The 18,810-nt window shown below is 37.7% G+C and overlaps 1 protein-coding gene across 2 annotated transcripts in view; it reads left to right on the top strand.

The window, feature by feature from the left end:
• Positions 1-265: 265 nt before the first annotated feature.
• The window catches only part of LOC111161440 (protein kinase D1), a 347,754-nt gene continuing 329,209 nt past the window's right edge, over positions 266-18,810 (top strand). The window contains exon 1 of one of the 2 annotated variants that reach the window (XM_022525090.1): positions 266-585. In XM_022525090.1, the coding sequence (XP_022380798.1) occupies positions 322-585 (264 nt within the window). In that variant the 5' untranslated portion in view covers positions 266-321. The remainder of the gene's footprint in view (positions 586-18,810) is intronic. The other variant, XM_022525099.1, reaches the window with a different exon arrangement.

Here is an 18,810-nt window from a genome sequence, read left to right as displayed (position 1 = left end):
GCTGACCCGCCGCCCCGTCCCTCGGAGCGCGCTGTGGCGGCTGCTCCACGGCGGCGGCAGCGCCTCCCCCGTGCGGCGCCCGCGCTCCCGGCGGCGCAGCCCTCCCGCCTCAGCCATTTTCCCTCCCCCCGCTCCCCTCCCGATCCTCATCCTCTCGCCCTCCCCCCGCGCGGGGACTTTTCCGGAAAGTTTTTATTTTCCGCCTCGGCTCTTGGAGAAAGAAGCTCCTGCTCCGCGGCAGCAAAACTTTTCGGCTGCCGCTCCGCCGGCCCCCGCCCTCGGCTGCCCAGCCCCACCGCCCTTGGTGCGCCCCGCGGAGCGATGAGCGCCCCTCCGGTCCTGCGGCCGCCCAGCCCGCTGCTGCCAGTGGCGGCGGCGGCAGCGGCGGCCGCCGCCGCGCTGGTCCCGGGGTCGGGGCCGGGGCCCGCGCCGTTCTTGGCTTCCGTCGCGGCCCCGGCCGGGGGCATCTCGTTCCATCTGCAGATCGGCCTGAGCCGCGAGCCGGTGCTGCTGCTGCAGGACTCGTCCGGGGACTACAGCCTGGCGCACGTCCGCGAGATGGCTTGCTCCATCGTCGACCAGAAGGTAAGGCGCCGTAAAGGGGGCGCTGCCTGTCCGGTCGCCCCTCGCCGCGCCAACTTTCCGGCTCCGGGGGCTCGGCGGGGAGCCAGCCTCGCCGGCGCTCTGGAAGGGTCTGGCACCGGCCAGGGTTGGACGCCTGCATCTGAGGCACTGCATTCTCTGTTGTCTGGTTCTCCCCTTGCCCCATCTTCTTGCATTCCCGATTTCTCTGCAGTCCGCATCCTCCTCACCCATTTCCATCCCTCTCGGGACATTTCCAGGTATGTCGCTTGCCCATTTTTTTTTAGCGCCTCTCCCTCCCCTTAAGAATTCCCGGCTCCCCCCACTCTTCCCGTTGGACCCTGGACCGGCACGTTCCTGGCGCCAGATTCCTCCTTCCCGTACGAGAGGTCCCCCCACCCCCGCCCCGCCTCCCCCGGGACACGCTCAACACGATTTCAGCACCACTCCCTTCCTCTTCAGGCCCCTCTCCCAGCTCACACTGATGCTAAGGAGTTGCTGGACTGATCTAGAGATGAGGAATTTCTCACCTGTCAAATAAGCTTTTAAGAGGGAATGATTGACTCAGCCAGCTGTGAAAACAACTGATCAGAACACAACTACTCACCTCCGTGGTAGTTTTTTAGTCCTACCTTTGTGTGAACGTGAAAGCGAATTTTTCAACCCTGAGATACTGATAGTGGGGCATTGAAGTGGAGGCACAGACATATAAAAGGTGGGGGTACTCCCAGGGGCACCCCAAGGCTGGCTGTGCCCTTAAGTTTGAGCCTTTGGGACTCTGGACAGCAGCTTGGAAAAAGGCAGCTTGGAAAAAGGGCCATTATTCTGGGCCAGGCCACCCAGGGAGGAGACCCACCCTGCCCACCACAGTTTATAGTGCAATTCTGAATTTCAGGTTGTTTCTGTAGCCATCGGAGTGATGCTGCATGGGAAAAGGGTGATAAGAGTGTGAAGAAGAGGAGGCCCTGGCGCCAGTCTTCTCAGTATAAACAGGCAGGGTTTAGGGAGTGGGGACAGAAGTCTTTAAAGGTGCTGAATTTCAACCCTGGAGGACTGGCTAGTACTTGCCTTATAAAGGTCACTTGAATAATCATGACTGTTTTCTTTAAAGTATTTGGAACAGAGTTTGCTAAATCCAAGTGTTGTTATTTGTGGCATCAGGCACAGGGATGTTAGGAAAAAGCCTCAGGAAGGAAAAAAAAAACAACAGTAATCTAGGAAGTTTGTAAAAGTTCTGGAGGCTAGACTGAGGCAACAATGAGTGTCAAGAATTTTTGGTTATTGAATGTAGTGACATTTTATATTGCGTATGACTCAATCTTTCAACTTCCATGTGAATGACAAATTCTGTCTAATTCTAGTACAAGTCGTGTCACGTGCCTTCTCATCAATATTATGGAATATTTGTTGCCCTTGAACAGGAGAATTCTCTAGACACTGAAAGCCTTTCCTTAGTGGAAGGTGTAGTCTACAGCAGTCTCCATTAGAGTACAAACCAGTTGATTTAAGAGCATTACTGGATAAGCATAAAAACAATGTAATAAAATTTCTCAAAAAGCCAATGCAATTTTATAGAATTTTAATTTACCTAAATTTTTTTTTTAAGATTTCCTTTATTTATTTGACAGGCAGAGATCACAAGTAGGCAGAGAGGCAGGCAGAGAGAGAAAAGGGGAAGCAGATGAAGAGAAGAGAGAAGAGAGCCAGATGTGGGGCTCTATCCCAGGACTCTGGGATCACGACCTGAGCTGAAGGCAGAGGCTTTAACCCACCGAGCCACCCAGGCACTAATTTACCTAAATTTAAAACAAGTGATAGAGTCACAAGGAATATTCAGATTGAGTCAGATTAATACGGTCAGACTATTTTCGACCAGCTTTAAAACACACACACACCCTTGATGGAGTTTAGGATGGAGAGAAACATTAATGGTTTAAGAGGTTTGGGGATTGGGATTTTAAATGGAGAGTGAACTCCAGTAGTGTCAGTAGCTACCAAGAGGGGGGTTATATGGAGGGAAAAATATAATATGAATGCGAAAGGAGAGAGCTCCAAGCACCTACAGACTACAGCAGGCCTGAGGGTAGTGACTAGGGAGGGTATTTAGAGAAAGTACAATTGTGAAAAGGTCTTAAAATTAAAGTGAACTCAAATTATTAGAAGCCTTAGTAATCTTCCACATAGAGATATCAAACCAAGGACATCTGAAAGATGGATTTGCTGTGTGGAAGATGTTTTAGAAAGCTAACAATGTTATGGTAGAAAGAAAACTGAAGTTTAGTCATGAGTTACTTGGGACCTGAGCCAACACTCTGGGGAGAGACCTGGAAAGGTACTGGAAAGGGAAACTCATCAGCCTTGGTGGCTGATTTATAAGGGGACCCTCTTCCTTTTGTATTTCCTCTTGTAGTTCTTCTGTTTCTGAAAGAAGAGTTTGAGAAGTTTAATGGCTTGGATTAGCCAAGGTAAAAACTCCCTTGTACTTTTTTTTTTTTTTTAAAGGTTATGGCAAAGAGTTCCATTTAGAGGTATGGATTTGAGGGTTTTTTATATACAGAATACTGTAAATAAATATGTATTGGTGAGTCTGGACAGAAAAATTTCCATCTGTCTTCTATCATCTCTCTTGAGATACATTATCACCTGAGGCAGAAACAAGACTAAGAGGGCTGAATATCCATCACAGGACAGGGGAGATCTCTCTGCTTTGTGACAAGGGAAATGGCAGACAGGGTCAGTGCTGAATTAAGGAAATGGGAGGAGATCCTTTGTCCCTTATTTCAGGTTCTCTTAAGTATTGGCTGAAGATACCAACCATGATAGGAGCCAAAAAGAGAGAGGGAGGGAAATGAATGTTTTAGGTGAGAACTGAGTTTGAAGTCACTTACAATTTATAATGTAGACATAGGTCATGTTGAGCTTACAGCAGAAGGTTCTCCTGATTTTCTGAGCTCTCTACTTTCATTGTTTCATTAACTTTTTGAAAAGGGGTTTCATAGGATTTGAGGATTCCCTAAGTATTCATACTAAAAGAGATCAGACTAGCTTAAATCTTTGGAAGTATTAGCTGACAGTTCAGTTTATTTCGGCAGTATTTGTGGGGCGTGCAGCTGAGGTGTTTAGGACTGAATAAGAGAGATCCTGTCCCTGAGAAACTCATTTTCAAGTTATTACTGTTGTTATTTAGAATTTAGAGTATAGTTTGTCTTTGATTGTGTAGGTTTGGAAAGTGGCAGACATTTGATTGTACTTGAAAAATTTTAATGGTAATTCAGTATTTTAAGATAAATATACTCCAAGTATGTACTGAATTATATGACTAAAGAATTATTTCTTTTATCTTTTAGTTTGGGTCAAAAATATAGTCCTGCTCTTCTGTATGTAACAATGTTTAGATATACAATATGTTATTCCTTCTTTTTTGGAAGTATTAGCCTAAAGGTTTACTTATGCTTATTACTTTACTTTGCAGGCATATAACCTTGAAGGCTGGTTGTGTATAAAGACATGCATTCCGTTAGTATACATGATTGTTTTCTGGAAGGTAAAAAAAAATAACAGTTGGGACACCTGGGTGGCTCAGTGGGTTAAAGCCTCTGCCTTCAGCTCAGGTCATGATCCCAGGGTCCTGGGATCGAGCCCCACATCAGGCTCTCTGCTCCGAGGGGAGCCTGCTTTCTCCTCTCTCTCTGCCTGCCTCTCTGCCTGCTTGTGATCTCTGTCTGTCAAATAAATAAAAATAAAATCTTAAAAAAACAAAACAAAACAGTAATTGACTTCCGTTTGAAACACTGTTACTTTTCACTATCAAAAGAACCTTGAATACATAGGAAGAAGGAATTGTTTTGAGGCAAGGAACAGTATTCCAAAGGAAGAATTAGTTTAATTTCATAGTGCATTATCTATCTGTGTCTCTACACACACACATGCACACACACACTTCTTTTAAACAAGCAATATTAATTTAGGGATGTGAGATGCAATTAATATGACTGTCCATTCATTTTGGTTGTTATCTTATTAGAAAGATGACTCATATTTCCCTTTTGAATTTACTAAAATGAAGTAGTAGCATCAGTTAGACTCTGGCATATAGTTTCAGTTTACACAGTCATGTATCTGACCGGAGAAACTAAAGAGTGAGATTTAATAGAAGATAGCTCACTAAAGGAATAATAAAGGTTAGTGCCTTGGTTTGAGAGCAGCTTTGCTATGCTAGTAATTGTTTTACTTTCTGAATTGTAAAATTGTTCTCTTAACAGTTGTAGTATCATTCTATACAACAGTACAGAAGTCATTTCTTTAAGTTATTTCTTTAAAGATTTTTTTTAAATTTATTTGACACACAGAGAGAGAGAGAGGTCACAAGTAGGCAGAGAGGCAGGCAGAGAGTGGGGAGGGGGGAGCAGACTCCCTGCCGAGCAAAGAGCCCCATGTGGGGCTCAATCCCAGGACCCTAAGATCATGACCTGAACAAAAGGTGGAGGATTAACCCTCTGTGCCACCCAAGCACCTCTCATTAAGTGATTTCTTAATGTAATTCAATACTGTATGTTTAAAATTATGATTTTAAGCTTAGTAGTATAGTAGGAATATATTTTGATATATATGTAAAGCTCATGTACTGTATATATGCAAAATTTACATATTTACATAGTGGTTTGTTATCAAAGTATATAAGTGTGTTTTGGAACATATTTTTATAAAAGCCTACTTTGTCATGTATAGCCTCCAGGTGCTGAAGTATTGTTTTTTATGTTGTATTGTAGCCTGCAAAAAGTGGAGCCTCATGTATAGCTCATAATCCAAAGAGAAACTTTGCTTTGTATTTTCTATCAATATGCAGAACTGAAAACCTTTTCTTTCTTTTTTTTTTTTTTTTAAGATTTTATTTATTTATTTGCCAGAGAGACAGAGAGAGGGAACAGAAGCATGGGGAGTGGGAGAGGGAGAAGCAGGCTTACCCCTGAGCAGGGAACCTGATGTCGGTAAGGGGAGAGGGGCCACTCAATCCCAGGACCCTGGGATCATAATCTGAGCCCAAGGCAGGCACTTAACCACTGAACCACCCAGACACCCCAGAAAACATTTTCTTATAGCTGTATGCTATTTAATACTTTTCATAAAAAGAATATTCTTTTTTTAAAAAAATTATTTATTTAAGTAATCTCTATCCCAATGTGGGGCTCAACTCATAACCCCAAGATCAAGAGTCATATGTTCTTCTGACTGAGCCAGCCAGGCACCCCACAAGGAGAATTCTCTAGGATATTCTAGAAAATATTCTAAGAATTAGATGATTGGCTCTTTTGACAAATATAGATATTAATTTGGGTCTTTAGATCTGGGACTGAGATAAGTTTGAAAAAATTTTCTGTAAAATCTATAGTGTATGTGTATGTGGGAGTGGGAGTTGAAGGGTAGGTGTGGGGCTGGAAAATTATTAGTAAAGTCTGAAAATTTGCCCCATACTTGATAACCATGTTGGTCTGTATCAGCAGACTCCTATCACAACTATTAAGGGAGATTTAGAACTTTATTTAACAATTGTTTTACTCTTTTTTTGTTTTTGTTTTTGGTGAGGTGATTGTATATAGATCTTTACCAGTTTATGGATGAATGACTTTTAATGACCTTACCGGACAGTATAAGCAAATTTGTAAGCCTATGAATATATAGTTTTGACTTATCTAAGATTACTTTGAGTATTATGGATTTTTTATATACACACACACACAAACACACACACACACACACACACACACATATATATATGAAGGATTAAGTATAGTGCTTGGCAAATAGATATATAATAAATAGGATTATTGATATTCCAGGGCTTTATGAACTAGTATGCTGTCTTGTTAGCAAAAGAAATGTGTACTTTATTATTTTATTCTTATATCGACATATGAATAAAGTTGTGGTATTAAAAAACAGTATGACTCTACGGCCTAGATAACATGTTTTCTCTGCCTTCTATAACAGGGCAAATCTTAGGAGTTGGTGTTCGAAACTGCTTCTCAAATTTCAACCTCTCAAGATTTCCTCAAGACGTAATTTGATTATTGCTAGATGTAAGACACATATGCTCATAAAAGTACAGCACATCTTCATTACATTTTATTAGTTTTGACAAGAAGTTGATTTAATTCTTTTTCAGTTGCAAGTGTAATTTCAATGATTCTTCATTTGATAAGAAAGAGAAATAAAATAGGTAAGGATACAGTATTTGGTAACATAATGATTTTCAGATCTGGTCCTGAAGACCGAAATCAAAAGTTCCTTTCCAAATCTACCCTTGGTATGAAGAGGAAGGCACTTGGAAATGACTTTGGGAGATCATAATTTGCTATTATACTAGCATCTAGGGGTTGTTTGCTAAGTTCTTACATCTGATGAATAGCTCATATAACATAGTTGTTCACACACATACTGAAGTGTGATATTGGGATGAGAGGCAGTTTTACTGGGAAAAAACTGAGTTAGCAGTTCGCTGAGCCAATCACAAGTCTATTTCAGATCTTTTCACTAATTACCACTTACCTCTTATTGAAGTCCATTCCCCATTTTGAAACCTTTAAACAACCACAATCTATAAGTATCCATCCATCTTTTAAAGAAGAGTAGAAGAGATAATTTCATGAAATGTGTGTATGTGATTTAGACTGGAATCACTGAATAAGCTCAAGCTATACCAAGAAACTAGTATGATCCAGATAGCAGGGCTTGACCCAGATTTGGAGTGGAGGTGGGCAAAATGCAATTCTTAGGAGTTGATCATAAAATGAGCGTTCTTTGTTTTATTTTTATATTTGTTTCCTTTGCTTTTCTGAGTTGGACATAACTAATATTTTTGACCTTTGACCTTCTAGAGTCACCTTGATTCATCTGAAAAATCTAAGCCCAAATGTGGAAATAGAGGTTAAATAAAGAGGTGGGGGGGGTCTTTTTAAAGATTGTGCTTAACTTTAATTTCCTCAGTATTATTCTAGAGAGGCTTTGAAAATGAGAATTTGGTTTTTTAAAACTTTTCTTAATGTTGGCATATGTTAGAACACAAAAGAACAAGATAAAGTGCCTCAATTTTTCTGTGTTGATAGAAATTAGATACAGAGAAAATGGTTATTTTGTTCACATGTATTCACAATTTTTTTCCATCTGCAAGAATATGTGAAGTTTCCCCCAGGAATTTCTTTGATACTGTCAACCAAGTATTTTTGTTCCATTAAAAACCAATAATGACAGCACCACTTGAAGCTACTTGGCAGCTGAGAAACCCACATTTTGCTGTCTCTTACTCTCTTTCTAGTCTCACACAGAAAAGAGATAATTAAGTAAACAAAGCTTTTGATTACCTGACCACTATAGCTGTTATGGAATATCACATATTTTAGATAGAAAGGTAAGAATTGGTGTAAAAGTACCACATATTAAGACACAATTTTGCCTGTCAAAATTTATAGTTTCCTGTGTAGAAGTTTCTTCCAAAGTTGCAAAAAAGGTTTTATTTGGCTAAAGCTAAACAGTTGATACAGCAGCTTAGCAATGTTGGCAAATACGAAGATTAGACTTTTAAATATGCAATCATGAAGGAATTTTGTTCCACTTATTTTGGTGAAAGGGGGAAAAATATGTACCCTTCACTGGTTCATTGGCTTTAGTCTGACTAAGCCACTGATGGATGAGGAATTTGTTGAATTTATTGCTTGTATTTAGGCATAATTTTAAAAAAAATCTGATTTCTACTCTCCCTAATTGTCAGCAGCCACTTTTTTTTCACATATGTATCATCAAATAAATGAAAAATATGAATGTGACAATGAAAACATTGAGCAAAAGGTATCAATGTACCTAACAAATTGTATTATTGATAATCTAAGGTCTGTAGAATAGTACATTGTCTTATTAATAGAAGAAATATATTTTTTTATAAGCAGGAAACTTTTCTAACTTATTTTGATAAAAAAAAATTATATGTACCTTTTGTTTGTTCAGATTGTTAGAGAAATGCCATACTTCAAGCAATTGAAGTTTGCTTCAGTATACAAGTTCTGTTTCAAAAATAATACAGTTAGGGGCGCCTGGGTGACTCAGTGGGTTAAAGCCTCTGCCTTCGGCTCAGGTCATGATCCCAGGGTCCTGGGATCGAGCCCCACATCCTGCTCTCTGCTCGGCGGGGAGCCTGCTTCCCTCTCTCTCTCCTGCCTGCCTCTCTGCCTAATTGTGATCTCTCTGTCAAATAAATAAATAAAATCTTTAAAAAAAATAATAATACAGTTAAGATCCAGTTAAAAGAGTATTAAATATGTGAAGTAAAGATCTGAACCTCTTTCCTTTTTCATTAACAATGAGATAAAAAGAATCTGAATATAATCAAAGCCTGATTTGCTAAGATATGTCATAGACAAAAACGTATTTGCATATCAAATAAGACAACAATCTATTCAAATGTAAAATCCATATACCATTAAATCAGTTTGCTTTTTGTCTGTTTTTCATAAATGTTTTAATTTGACTTATTTAAAGTAAAAATTTTTTGCTGGAAACTTACTCAGCTTGATTTATGTTGATGTAAATTTCAGATTTTCTTAAGAAGCAAAATATTTTCCAGGAATCATTAGTTATTAGTTAAGATTAAACCAACAATTAACTAAAGTGTTAATAAAGATTTTTAAACTGTCAATGTTGAAAATACAAAAAAAAAATTTGAACCTTTTCCTAGGTTGTCTAAATAAGTCATACTAATGATATAATAACTAGCAGATAATTATGGAACCATCACTGGCTTTTGTAGGGTTAACTATAGTCAGAGTAGAGCTACCAGAGATTCAATTCTAGTTCAGGTGCTTGAATTAAGTAAGTTCCAGGGAACTTAATTGATTGAATGAGGCCAGGTCAAATATTTATTCATGACATTGTCTCAACCTTTTTATCAATTAAACACAAACATTTTTTCCCCATTTTTTAACTCCTTAGGTTTTGAGAAATGGTGGTCGGCTCATGGTCTGGCAGGGCGTCTCAGCTGGGATCAGGAGTTCTTATAAACCTCACACTGTCTCCATCCTTCTCATAATGCTGAAATATCATGACCTACTTTCAGGGAGGGACATAAGAGCTCTAGGGCATCTGCTATGCGGAGTTGGAGGAATCTGAAAACACCTAAGGGTGATTTCTTTATCAAAGAAAATAGATTATTAGGGTGGGACAAGAGGATATTTCTCATTTTATGTGAAAGTCAAGTCTCCTGACCATGAGGAACCATCTATATCGTCTTTGCACTCAGTGTCTTTGAAAGGTTTGTTGTGCATCCTGGATATGAAAAGCTGCAACTAGGAACATATGTGACTTGAAGAGTTAAAATTATTTAGTTGGTTCGTCCATTTAGACACTCAGAACAATAACCGTAGGGCTCTAGGCTGCTTGACCAAAAGCAATGGTCTAGGGCAAACAGCTGTAGCTTTTGCTCTCACCCAAAGCTGAAAAGAGTCTCGGGCAAACAGTGGGGTTGGAGGGGTGGAAGTTAAACTTTGGTATTGGCTTCAGATCAGTTGTGGTGAACAGACCTGAGCAGGCTACAGTTGGCGAGGCCTCTGGGATTATGAGACTAGTGGCACCAGAGGGCAGAAGAGGACAGGGAAGCTCTGACCTCCTTTGGATTGAGTTGGCGGGAATGGCGCCACCACATAACTCATGGATAGCAGTGGGGAGAGGTTTAGAGTTGGCTTTTTACAAGCTGAGTAGTTCTCCTTGGAAGGTTTCACAGTGTCACAGATGAGACGTTCAAGGAGCAATTCCAGGATGACATGATGGGAGAGTTTTAGGAAGAGCTTGTCCTGGGAACATTGGGTCATGCTCTGTAAGGTTCTGGGCCTCATGCTAACAATGGCTGGCACAGGGAAGCCTCCAGAAACAAAACCTTCCTGGCATGTACTCTGTGTGCCTGCCTGTATCTTGGCTTCTTTTCATTTGTCATCTCTGATTTTCATAGTAGCCCTTTGTGATGGACATTTTCCCTCCAATTTAAGGATAAGGAAACTGAGGGAAGTTCAGTGGTTTACCCCCCACATGGCTAATAAATAGAAAGCAAACCCCCCCGGTATCTGATTAATTTCACTGTAGCTATTCCTAAGAACAGGGGTGCTGGGCTGCCCATAGATCTGAATAGAGATTTTGGAGTTATCAGAGTATGGGAGAGGGGGAAATGTTAAATTTCCTATTGTGTTGGCTGAAATTTACTTAAAGGCACTGAAGCTTTGACAGTGTATTATTTATGTGTGTGTTTAAATAATTCCTTAGTCTGGAAGGCTTCTCTTGTCTGGAATTCACATCGCCCTTCATGGTCAGCTAAATGTATAGCCACTCTGGTGGCCACCACAACAATGTGTCTCTTATTGGTGGCAAGATACTGCTTCCACCCGCCCCCCCATCCAAGTACTGATAATTAATGTAAAGAACATTAAAGATGGACTATTCCTGGGAATATTGGGGTCATGACAGATAGCTGATTGCCCAAAGTATTTTGGAGCCATATCTCACCCATGAGTTAATAAGCCTTTTTTTAATTAAAGTGGGGTAGCAGAATTTGGTATTTAGGTTGCCTATATGCTAAGGATCACGCTTTGCAGATACATTTTCACTTTTTATAAATTTTATGTGTTTGCTTATTTTTGGTCAGTTTGTGAATGAACACTCCCTAAATTAAACTTTCTCCCTCTTGTTGTGCATGATTAATTATAGGCTTTGTGGAGGTTTTCTTTCCACTTAAGTACTACTGGCTATTCCAGATTGTGACTTGCCTTGCATTCGTTTGTATTGCTTGTGTATAGGTCTAAGGCCAATACTTCCCTTGTAGACTAATTGTACAATCTTGAGGCTTTACAAAAATGTAGCTTTATATATAGATGGACATGATATAATCTAAAATATATTGGTAATTCAATTAAATCCTAAGGATTCCTGCCCTGCATGACTCCTGGGAAGCATGTAGTAGTTATTTGTTCATAACAGATGAGATGGGTGACTAAAAATGTTGCCTCTTTTTGATAAATTTAGAACTTTTGCAGAATGGATGGGTTACAGAAAGAATTCTCTTTTGATATGACTTCAAAAGTAGTCTCTTGGCTGACAGAAAGGCAGCAGACCTCTCCAGTTGCACTAGAAGTCTGACTTTGCTAGGTATCTGTTCGTCAAGTACTGTGCCTTGTAAGCCCTATCTCGAGACAGTTCATCAAACTAGTGGGACACAGGGCATCAATTATTGTTTGAGGAGTAGTTAGGTGGGTCACTCATGCCTAGCTCTTCTCTACTAAATGACTAGTACTGGGAAATAATTGATTAGCTTCAGAGTAGCTCTTAAACTGGAAGGCTCTGTGCCCTTCCCTGTGACGGATAGTAATTTCATCTATTGATATGGAAAGAGATGTGGTCACCCTGGGATGTCCATCTTTAGAATAATTAAATACAGCCAAGAGCTTGAATAGATTTTCAAAGAATAAAAGACTAGGTCTTGCATGATCTTTGCTTTTATTCAGTTCTTTGGGATCTGAGCTAATACGCTTTGCTAAATAGAATGACTGTATAACCACTTGTCCAGAACCCTCCGTTTATGTGTGTTATCTTAGAATTCCTTTTGAGTGTATGTTCAACAATAAAAACTATGGAGTTTTAAGTTAAAAATAAACAAGCAAAACCAGAAAAAAAAACCTTCCTTAGGGAAGACATTCATTTTATGGTCTTCTGGCCAAAAATCCTTGTATATTAAAACATTAAAAACAAAACTTAACCCTGTGATCAAAAGTTTTTGTATAACTTAAAAGATGAACAGACAACGAACATTTAGAAATGGTTTCATTAACTAGTTAATTAGATCTCACTCTGAATGTAGAATCTGAAGTAGTTTCAAGTCCACTTTCTCCAATCAGTGTAAATCAAGATACTTTGATAGGTTTGTACATGTTTATTGTGTCAAACAGCAAATAATTTTATTTTGGTAGTTCATACTATCTTTATTATTTCAAATAGGTAAACAGGAAAGGCCTGCCTTGAAGCTTCAGCACCCATGGCAACCATCACAAAGACAAAATACTCTGACTTACATGCAGAAGGATAACCTCATAGTTTCGAGCTGTACTTTATTATATTCTGTGTGCTGGAGAAAATAACATGGTTAGCCAAAAAGAGAGACAGAGAGAGAGACAGAGAGAGAGAGAGAGTTTTCACACAAATCCTCTTAATTATTTAGAAAACTCATTTTCTATTTAAAAAAAAATAGGCAAATAAGTAAGGTAAAATTTTGGAAATTATAGTGTCCCACAATCACAATATGTAGGCTGTAGCTCATATTTTCTTAAGATGTTCAGAGGCATAGACTGAATGAAGCAAATACATGTTATACCTATTACTCTTCACTTGATTTCTGTTGATAAATATGTTGTTGAAATAATATTAACGATTATAGGTTCAGAAATTATAATGTTGAAGGTTCTGGCTCCTGAAAAATAATGCAAGTCAGTGGGTCTAAAGCCACTTGAAAAGGAACTTGATTTTGTATAATCTTTTCTGTTTAGATTTCCCCACATGAAAAATTATAACTTTTATACTTCAATTACTTAATTCTTTTTCTTTTATTTTGAAAATTACAAAATTACAATGTGTAATAGGCTGAATAATGACCCTGAAAGATGTCTACATTCTAATCCCTGGAATTTGTGAATGTTAAGGTAAAAGGGACTTGGCATATGTGATTAAGGCAAGACTTTGAGACAGGGAAATTATCCTGGATTAACTGGGTGACCCAATCCCATCACATGAAGGCCTTAAAAGTGGTGAATCTTCCAGGTTAGGTCAGACAGATGAGACTGAGGAGAGATTCTAACCATGAGAGGGACTCTCTCCTCTGTTGCTGACTTTGAAGATGGAAGAAATGGACAAGAGCCAAGGAATGCTGGGGTCTGAGTATGAGGGAAGCAGAGGGAGTTAGAGGACAGTAGTGATAGGAGATGTGACAACAGAAACAGAAGGTTGGAGTGATGCAAGGGAGGGAGCAGGAAGCAAGCAATACAGTCAAAGCTGAGAGCTCAGAGCTCAAAAAGGCAAGAAAAGTGATCTTCCTATAGAACCTCAGAGGGAATCATTCCTTGGCTTTAGCCTAGGGAGACTGATTTTGGACTTCTGATTTCCAGAACTGGAAGAGAGTAAGTTTATGTTTTTAAAAGTTGCTAGGTTTGTGGTTGTTTGTTACAGCAGTAACTGAAAATTTAATATGCCACATTCATTGGAAAAAAAGTGAGAAATACATGTAAGCTCCCAAATGGATATTACACAGATTTAAAGTATTTTAGTAAGTATCAGTATTTTTTCTACAAGTGAATATGCTCATCATAACTTCTATATGGTTTTTTTACTCTTTTCTTTTGATATATTTTTTTCTAGTTTCCCCCCCAACTTTATTGAAATAAAATTAACACATAACATTGTATAAGTTTGAGGTATACAATATATAATTTGATTCCTGTATATATTGCAAAATGATTACCACCATAAGATTACTTAACACATCCATCACCTTACATAATTGCAATTTTTTAAATAATGAGAGCATTTAAGATCTTTTATAGCAACTTTCAAGTATATAATACATGATTGTTAACTATAATTACCATGTTTTACATTGTATTCCCAGAATTTATTCATCTTATAACTGGAAGTTTGTGCCTTTTGACCAACATCTCTCCGTTTGTGGTTACCCCACAGCTCTTGGCAGCTGTCACTCTATTTTCTGTTTCTATAAGTTCAGCTTTTTTAGATTCCTTTTGTGAGTGAAATCATCCAGTTCTTGTCTTCCTCTGACTTATTTCACTTAACGATAATGCTCTCAGGAACCATCCATGTTGTTGCAAATGGTAGGATTTCCTTCTTTTTTTATGGCTGAAAAAAATATTCCTCTTTGTATATATGCATATATGCATGTGTATCTATCCCATTTTCTTTATTCATTTTTCCACTGATGGGTACTTAGGTTGTTCCCATGTCTCGGCTTTTATGAAGATGCTGCAGTGAACATGGGAGTGCAGATACCTCTTTCAGATAGTTATTTCATTTTCTTGGATGTCTCTTACTAATTAATCTTGTATTAGTTTCAGGTGTACAACATAATAATTAGATATTATCATTCATTACAAAGTGATCACCATAGTAAGTTTAGGTACCACTTGCCACCATACAATTGACCCCTTTTACCCATTTTATTTACCCTCCAATCCCTTCTCCTGTGATAATCTCCCACATCTGTTCTCCGTATCATTGAGTTTTGTTTGTTTGGTTGGTTGTTTGGATACCACATGTAAGTGAAATCATATGGAATTGGTCTTTCTGACTTATTTCACTTAGCTTAATGCCCTCAAGGTCCCTGCATATCGTTGCAAATGGCAAGATTTCCTTTTTTGGCTGAGGAATATTCCATTTTGTATACATTCCACATCTTTATCCATTCATTCATGGATAGACATTTAGGTTGTTTCCATATCTTGACAATCTGTTACTTTATCTTTCCGTGTCAGTTTTTAAATATAAAATGTCCAGTGTTTTGGGGGTAAGTTTTATATGAAGGAAATGCTCTTCAGATATTTATTTTGGCTCTAGAATTTAATATTCAAGTAGTTAAAGTTAAAGGTTAAGATATGAGTCTTAATTTTTCTAGGGCAACTTATAATTCTTTTTAAGTCTAGCAGATTTTAACAGTTACACTTAAGAACCTTTGAAGAATCATTAGTATCCTTTACAAACCCAATTATTTAGATACTTTTGAACATTTTAAATTGAATTTATAAATTTAATGTTTGATTTCCTTTAAATATTGTAATCACATGCCCGATAAAGCTTTATACATCTAGTAAATGAAACTCATAAATATGCAAATATGATGAAGTTTAAGTTCCTAAATGTTCCAGTGTTATACACATAAGCCAAAATTGATTGCTTAATTATGTGTATATAATATGCATAAAATATTGATATTGTAGTTTTAATTCTCAAACTTTTCTGAATTTAATTTCAGGTATTCCTGTGTTTAAAAGATGTTTTTTACTTGTGAAGTAATTATTTGATCCCACACAATTTGTGAAGTTCCCTTCTTGTATAAGTTTTCCTGTTATCTTCCTGGCTTCATTAAGGTTGTATAAACTTTGGTGCTTTTTGCTGGAACAGAGATTGGATTCTTGTGGACAATGTAGATCAGTTTTATAGAACTCTATTTCTGTGTGCTTCTGTAACTTCAAGAAAAGGAGGGAGGGTAATCATGTAACTTACATCCCTGGATTCAAATATTACTTCTGTATGCCAAAAAGTCTTACATTCCTACCCAAAATGATCATTTGATTGGATTTTGGATTTCTTTAGCCCCTAAGATAAGTGAATCCCTTTTGTATCTACACTAAAGAACTTTGCACCTAATGGATTACTGAATTTTTATATTTTTTTTCTCATAAGACTACATAATTCTTACAGCTAATAAATATGTGTAATTGACTATTGGCAGCCTCTGGGGTTTTGCCTATCTCCTAGTCACAACTCATAAAATTGTTCTTTTACTTTAATATCTTCCTCTGTAAGTATAAGAAAGAATGCTTAAGACACCATTTAAAAAAAAGATTTTATTTATTTATTTACAGAGTGTGTGCTGGGGGGAGGGGGCAGAGAGAGAGGGAGAGAGAGAATCCCAGGTAGACTCCCTGATGGCTGCCTGACCCTGAGATCATGACCTGAGCCCAAATCAAGAGTCAGATGCCCAACTGCCTGAGTCACCAAAGTGCCCCAGGACTAGTTTTCAATATTTGCACTGAACTGGTATATGGAGGGGCACCTGGGTGGTTCAGGGGATTAGAGCCTCTGTCTTCAGCTCAGGTCATGATCCCAAGGTCCTGAGATCAAGCCTGGCATCCTGCTCTCTCTTCAGCAGGGAGCCTGCTTCCCCCTCACTCTGCCTGCCTCTCTGTCTACTTGTGATCTCTGTCTGTCAAATAAATAAATAAAATCTTAAAAAAGAAAAAAGAACTGGTGTATGGATTTATCACAACATGTTTTGCTTGTTCCCTACTCCTGGATATTTAAGAGTCAGTTTTGTTTTTGTTTCTAAACATCTTTATGCATATACCTTGGCAAATTTCTTCTACTTATATATATATATCTGTATTTGAACTTGTCTGTTAATTTTCCTAAGATTACTATTATCTTTTAATATTTTGATATCATCAATAATATTTAAAAAAATTTTTTATCAGTAATATTCTTAAGATTAATATTTAGATTATAGTTTTTATAGTGACTCTTTGCTTTTTTTAGTTTGAAAAGCAAATACATAGATTTTTGTTGTTGTTCTGTATTTAAAGAGAAAAATGAGAAGAAGCAACTGACAAGGTACAGAATAAACTGTTATATTTAATAACCAACACTTAAATCCAGTATTGGGTTGATTGCATATGAAATATATCTAGCAAATTCTCAATGAACAAATAACACAATTTTTAAAAAATTAACAATTCCCATTTTCCTGCTTTTTTTTCAGTAAGCACTGGCCTGATAGTTTCTCTGTATAACCAAATTCATTTTCATATTTTAGAAAACAGTTTGAGAAATACACATTTCTTTCTTTCTTTTTTTAGAAAATAATCTTCTCTTTAATGGGCAGTGGGAGAGGAGAAATACACATTTCTATAAATATTTAAGAAAATTCCATAGCATAATTTCTTAAGAGTAAAATTTCACTCTACTTTGTTCTTGTCAGTTCTTGATAGTGTTCTTTAGAAACCTGAAATATAAAAAACTGATTTTTTAAAAGTATGTAAGTGTGGCTGTCATCTTTAATATGTCCATTTTTCACCCATTGCCCTTTCTTTTGCAAAAGAAGCCTTTACATTGCTTATTAAACACTGCAGAGCTGTCTTTGTTAATTTAACATATGTTTTGATTGAGACAACTTTGATTTACACAGAAAGTTTCAGAACATCTTTTATTAGGTGAAGTCAATAAATTTGAGTAAATCACCTAAAAGCACCCTTTGGGCCATAATCTTTGTCTCTCCCCCAACCCCACCAGCTCTTATATCCCAGGTGTCTAGAACAGTGCCTGGCATTGAATGATAGGAAAGAATGATTTGTCCCATTATTTACTGTTAAGTCCCCAGAAGCAAAGCTGTATGGTCAATCTGTATGTAAATTAACTTTTTTGTTTTATCCTTGCTATTTGTTTTCTAGGAAGTGCTGTTTCTACCTTTGATCAATAATTATTATTCAAATCAATGTTTTTAAAAAGTGGATTAGAAGTGTTTTGGGAGATAAGAGGTACTTAGGGGAGAATGTTGGACTTGTATTTGAGGTAACAAACACAAAAAACCCTGGGATTTGAGTCTCTTCAGAGGAGTTGATATTCTTCTCATTTAACTGGGCCAAGGATTTAAAGCCAGAGAAAGCCTTCCTTCCTGAGAACATTTTATGATAGAGCCTGAATAAATATTTGTTGAATTGAATTGAGTCTTTGAAACAGGAGTCTTTCATGGTTGTTAGTGGATACTTAGTTGAAAGATGAACTACACTTCAGTGTTTTACTTGTCAAATCTCAGCCTACTTTTCCTGTAGATTTAAAGAACATAATTATGGAAATAATGAAAACCTCACATATGAAAAATAATGGCAGAAGAGATGGTGGTGGAGAAGAACAGTGTCTTTGGGGGGAAATTCAGGAAACGACAAACTCAACCAATGTTAGCTGGAAGTGCCTTTGCTGTTGTTTCATTTCCCACAAGCTTGTGAAGTGAATTTGAGAAACTCTGATGGGCTGACAGGGAACGTTCAGCAGACTGGCCCCCAGTGAGGAACTTTTTCATAGTTAATAGTCTCTAGTTTGGTTGCTTTCATGTGAGTTACTAGGATTATAATTTAAGAACATTTACCTTTGTGTCCTACCAATTCTTAACCTTAGTTACTTTAATTTTGCACTTTTTTAAGCCTCAATTACTGTGTTTTGTATTTCTTAAGTCATATTTTAGTTTTTTAAATGATTTAAAATTGTGCTTCTTTTTGAAAATCATTTTATTCATACTTTCAATACTTCTTTATTGTATACTAGATGACAGGTGTTAAATTATGTTTATCCATCTATATGTACATTTCTGTTTGAGTTTCTTATCTTATTTTCTGGCATTTTTTTTAAAAGTCTTTTCCTAATTCTTTT

This window comes from Enhydra lutris, unplaced genomic scaffold, assembly GCF_002288905.1.
Source record: "Enhydra lutris kenyoni isolate GAN:26980312 unplaced genomic scaffold, ASM228890v2 scaffoldscaffold4, whole genome shotgun sequence".
Taxonomy (NCBI): Eukaryota; Metazoa; Chordata; class Mammalia; order Carnivora; family Mustelidae; genus Enhydra; species Enhydra lutris.
Note: the sequence above shows the minus strand (reverse complement) of the source record. Positions and strands in the feature narration are given on the sequence as shown.